This window comes from Coffea eugenioides, unplaced genomic scaffold, assembly GCF_003713205.1.
Source record: "Coffea eugenioides isolate CCC68of unplaced genomic scaffold, Ceug_1.0 ScVebR1_3595;HRSCAF=4978, whole genome shotgun sequence".
Lineage (NCBI taxonomy): Eukaryota > Viridiplantae > Streptophyta > Magnoliopsida > Gentianales > Rubiaceae > Coffea > Coffea eugenioides.
This window is the reverse complement of record NW_020864187.1, coordinates 158,096-163,686: the sequence shown is the minus strand read 5'-3', so window position 1 is coordinate 163,686 and position 5,591 is coordinate 158,096. Positions and strand designations below refer to the sequence as shown.

The window sequence follows — 5,591 nt, the reverse complement described above, 5'->3', positions numbered from 1 at the left end:
GATAGACTCGGTAAAGATCAAGGCAATTCGAGACATGCCAATGCCGAAACGCAGAAAGATGTGAAAAGTTTTTTGGGGAAGATTAATTTTATTGGAAGATTCATTGCCCAATTAACCGCGACATGATAGCCACTGTTCAAGTTGTTAAAAAAGAATGTGTCGTTGCATTGGAATGAGGAGTGCCAACAAGCTTTTGACAAGATTAAAGATTATTTGCTGCAGCCTCCGGTCCTAGTGCCACCCAAAACGGGCCGGCCTTTGATCATATACTTATCTGTGCTCGACGGAGCAGTAGGGTGTGTTCTGAGGCAGCACGATGACTCTGGAAAGAAAGAACAAGCCGTCTACTATCTTAGCAAGAAGTTCACGCAGTATGAGGCTAATTATTCATTTATTGAGAAAAGCTGTTCTGCATTGGCCTGGGCAGCTCAAAAATTAAGGCACTACCTGTTAAGTCACACCACCTATCTCATCTCCCGCTCTGACCCCTTGAAATACCTCTTGGAGAAACCGATGCCAACTGGACGTCTTGCTAAATGGCAGATGATTCTTTCAGAGTTTGATATTATTTTCACTTCATAAAAAGCCGTCAAGGGACAAGCTATAGCCGATCATTTGGCAGAAAATCCAAAGGACGATGACTATCAACCGCTCCATACCTATTTCCCTGATGAAAAGGTTTTATTTGCCGGTACCGTAGGAGATATGAGCGAGCAGTGCCCTGAATGGAGATTGTTTTTCGATGGTACAGCTAATTCTTTAGGAATCGGAATAGGAGCAGTTCTTGTGTCCCCGGAAGGAAAGCATTGTCCTGGAGCAGCTAAATTGTAATTTGTCTGCACAAACAATATGGCCGAGTATGAAGCATGAATTTTTGGTCTTAAAATGGCTTTGGAAATGGAAGTTAAAGAGTTGATAGCTTTCAGTGATTCAGATTTACTCGTGCACCAAACATTGAAGCAATGGGTAACCAAGGATTCAAAAATCCTGCCGTACCACTGTAATTTGCTCAATTTGGCTAAACAATTTCAAAGTTTGGAATTCAGACATCTCCCTACGAGCCCGAAATGTATTTGCTGATGCCTTAGCCACCTTATCTTCTATGATACAATATCCGGACGAATTAGAAATCGAGCCTATCCAAATTCAACTCCAAGACAAGCCTGCTCATTGTTGGGTAGTAGACAAGACATCTGACAAAAGCCCTTGGTACAATGATATTAAGGAATTCATCAAAACCGGGTCATACCCTCCAGAAGCTAGTGCAAATGACAAGGGTTCCCTGCGTAGAATGGCCTCGAAGTTTTTCTTAAATGGAGAGGTATTATACAAAAGGACCTCAGATTTGAACCTCTTAAGGTGCATCGATGAAGATGAAGCTCAATACTTGATGAAAGAGGTGCATAGCGGTGTCTGCGGACCTCACATGAATGAACATTTGTTGGCAAAGAAAATTATGAGAACCGGGTATTTTTGGCTTACAATGGAACGCGATTGCATAGATTTTGTCCGGAGATGTATTAAATGTCAAGTGCATGGCGACATCATACGCGCTCCTCCCACCGAATTGCACAGTATGATTGCCCCATGGCCCTGCTCGATGTGGGGTATGGATGTGATTGGCACAATTGACCCTCCTGCTTCAAATGGGCATCGATTTATATTGGTGGCAATTGAGTACTTCACCAAATGGGTCGAAGCAGAATCATTCAAGCACGTGACAAAGAAGGTGGTGGCGAATTTCTTAAGAGATCACATCATATGCCGATTTGGGGTGCCGGAAACATTGATTACAGACAATGCCAAGAATCTCAACAATGACATGGTGGACGGGCTATGCGAACAGTTCAAAATCAGACATCGCAACTCTACCATCTATAGACCACAGATGAATGGAGCTGTAGAGGCCGCAAACAAGAATTTGAAGAAGATCATTCGCAAGATGACTGAAAAGCATCGTGACTGACATGAAAAGCTCCCTTATGCACTAATGGCGTATCGGACTTCTATCCGAACATCAACTGGGGCAACACCCTACTCGCTCATGTATGGAATGGAAGCTGTGCTACCTGCCGAGGTCGAAATCCCTTCATTGCGTATTCTAATGGAGACCAAGTTGGAAGAGGCTGATTGGACAAAGCAGCGTCATGAACAACTATCTTTGATTGATGAAAAATGGCTTAATGCTATTTGTCACGGTCAATGTTATCAAAATCGCATGGCCCGGGCCTACAACAAGAAAGTCCATCGGCGTGCATTTGAGGAAGGCTACAAAGTGCTAAAACGAATTTTGCCAGTACAGGACGAGGCCAAAGGCAAATTTGCTCCAAATTGGCAAGGGCCATTCATTGTTCAAAAGGTGTTACCTAGCGGAGCACTCATTTTGGCAGAGATGGATGGACAGACATTCCCTCAACCTATCAACTCAGACATGTGTAAGAAGTTCTTTATTTGATTATGCAAATTTCTTTCAGAAGTCACGCAAGCGACGAGACAAAAGTCAGGCCATCTTCCTTTCCAATCAAAACATTTCATCCCTAGTCATCCCCTTTGAGCCATCAGAACAATAATTTTCGTTTGACAGCCCCTGAGAATTGTAAACCCCATACTGGGGCAAATTTATTTTGAAAGAAAGATGAAAAAAAAAAGAAAAAAAAAAGGAAAGAACCCCATATTGGGCAAATTTAGTTTTTAAAAGAAAAATGCAAAAAGTGAGGAAATGCAATGAAAAATGCAAAGAGAGAAAAATCCAATCAAACTGGGGCAAATTTTCCTCGATTTCGTCCAAAAATTGGAGATAATTTCAAGATGATGCAATCTCAGGTTATTTCACACCTCTCATAAAAAAAAAATTTTGCTTTCAAGCCTCAACTTTTCTTAAAAAATACCCCACCTGACCTCATTACAAAAGCCCAAAGTCATGGCTTTCGTCACTTGCTGTATTTCTATTAAGAAGTTGCTAATCAACTGGCAAGTGATGTCCATAATGCCTTCGCCTAAACTTATAAGGGAAGCGCATTTTACTGATGCCAGCAATCTTCAACTCACATTCTTGAGTCGATCATGGCCGAGCTTTTCCATCGTTCTTTAGGTGAAAACTTGAAAGGGCACCACAAAAAAAAAAAAGGGAGAAAAGAAAAGGAAAAAAGAAAAGAAGAGAAAAACAAAACAAAACAAAAGGGGGTGGGGGCAACCTTGGTGAAAACCCGAAAGGGCGCCAAGGTAGGGTTCTGCAATGAGCGAGCACGAGGAGGAACAGCTGGTGACTTGGGTCATTTGGATTTCTCTTCGTTTTGTAATGCTTCTGCCAATGTTGAAATTCCAGAACAAAGATATCCAGAGATTCGAATATGATATCTGTTGGCCAAAAGCTGTGTCATTTTGTAAAATATTCTTTTGCAAATACATTCTTAGGAAGCTCATTTTTTCCAAATTGCTTGTATTCATGGCATTTTGTAGGTTTAAGCACCATTGGTTGTGTCTGGATTCTTTTGCATATTCATTTCTGCATGACATGTGAATTTATCTTACATACATCATTTTTTTTAATCATTGAATTTTAATAAATGACAATCCCCGTGATTTGTGCAAAGCATACCTTGGATTCAGTCATCTTTTGGAAATGGTCGTGATTCCGCAGGGCCTGTTACACAGATCTCATAATATGGCTAAAGGCATACCTGGTCAGTCTGGGAAAAATCAGAAAGTCTTTGAAGTAATAAATCCAACTAAATCAGATACCACAACCAAAGTTGATGAAGGCAACAAATAACTCATGTTTACACGGTTCTGAAAGGGAAACAGATCAAATGATGGTGGCAATTTCTTTGTTTCTTTTCTTTGGCAGAAAAATTGCATGCACAGATGAAAGCAATCACACCTCGCACTGGATTCGGTGTCGAAAAGAGTTCGCCAGTGGACAAAGGCGGATCGAAAATGTTGCAAGCAAATTTGATTAAAAGCTAAGTACACTGGAATTTCTCGATTTTAAATTTCCTGTTTTGGGTCAGTCTCGATTTTAAATTTCCTGTTCAGGTCGGTCCCTTTTAAATTTCCTGTTTCGGGTCAGTTACGATTTTAAATTTCTCATTCGGGTCGGTCTCGATTTTAAATTACCTGTTTCGGGTCAGTCCCGATTTAAATTTTCCGTCTCGGGTCAGTCCCGATTTTAAATTTCCTGTCTCGAGTCAGTCCCGATTTTAAATTTCTCATTCGGGTCGGTCCCGATTTTAAATTTCCTGTTCGGGTCAGTCCCTTTTAAATTTCCTGTTTCGAGTCAGTCCCGATTTTAAATTTCCCGTCTCGGGTCAGTCCCGATTTTTAATTTTCTGTCTCGAGTCAGTCCCGATTTTAAATTTCTCATTCGGGTCGGTCCCAATTTTAAATTTCCTGTTCGGGTCGGTCCGTTTAAATTTCCTGTTTCGGGTCAGTTCCTATTTTAAATTTCCCGTCTCGGTTCAGTCCCGATTTTAAATTTCTCATTCGGGTCGGTCCCGATTTTAAATTTCCTATCGGGTCGTTCCGATTTTAAATTTCTCGTTCGGGTCAGTCCCGTTTTAAATTTCTTGTCTGGGTCAGTCCCATTTCAAAATTTTGTCAAAGGGGTCAGTCGCCATTTCTAAAGCGTCCATCGTTCGAGACGTTCGCAGCCAAATAACACAGGTAAGTATTTTGGTGTCTACTTCTTTGTCTCAAGTTTTTCCAAAACTCAGACAAAGAGGGGCAAACTGTAGACACCAAATTTTTAGTGTAGTTTTATTTACTATTATTTTTATTATTCTTGATGTTAGTTTTTATTTACTTTTAGTCTTTTATTTTTATTTTTAAGTCATTTTAGCATAGAATTTATCGGAAAAAAGAAAATCATTCACAAAAATATGCTTTAGTTATTTTAGATTCAAGTTCATTGTTATTTAATTAAAAAAAAAAGAAAAAATTAGCATTTCATTTTTATCTTTTTATGCCTAGTCTCGCTCTTTTTATTCAATTTTACGTAAGTTGTTGTTTCTTTATATTTTGTTCATTATTATTTAACTAAAAAAAAAGGGGGGGAACAAGCTCACGAACCATGAGAAGCATAGGATCCTAGCCCTTTCTTCATGTTACAAGTTAAGCAGAAAAATGCACGGAAAAATTGCAGAAGTAAAAATATAGCTTAGCCCATTTCATTTTCCGCCGTTTTCCCATTGTTTTTCCTTACCCTTGGATTACCTTGACTTCATCCAACCTGGCTCTCATCTGGAATGAAGAGTGATCGAATGGTCATAGAAAAGTGGCAAAATGAGATTGATCAAGGGCCGTGAAGATCAGGGTTTGAGGGATATAAAGAGAGAGAGCTACGTTCAAGGGAAAAAAAAAGAATAGCGGCTGAGAAACAAAGGGCAGAGAGAGAGAGAAAAAGAAAGGAAGGTTGTTGGGGGTTGTTTACGGCTGAAGAAAAGCTAAGCTAGAAGGGTTGTGGCTGTGCAGAAAGGAGGAGAAAAAGAACGGGCAACAGAGAGAGAGAGCTAACGGCTGAGGGGTCTAGGAAGAATCTGGACAGCAAGGAAGGAAGAAAGGGTTTTGGTTCATTGGAGCAAGAAGAAAGGATC

General features: G+C 40.2%; 1 protein-coding gene across 1 annotated transcript; it reads left to right on the top strand.

Annotated features, from left to right (window-relative positions):
* The first annotated feature begins 1,291 nt into the window (after positions 1-1,291).
* Positions 1,292-3,772, top strand: LOC113758069 (uncharacterized protein K02A2.6-like). Its single transcript, XM_027301101.1, has 3 exons — positions 1,292-1,900; positions 1,976-2,359; positions 3,641-3,772. The coding sequence occupies exons 1-3, from the start codon at positions 1,292-1,294 to the stop codon at positions 3,770-3,772; spliced, it is 1,125 nt and encodes a 374-aa protein (XP_027156902.1).
* The last annotated feature ends 1,819 nt before the right edge of the window (positions 3,773-5,591 follow it).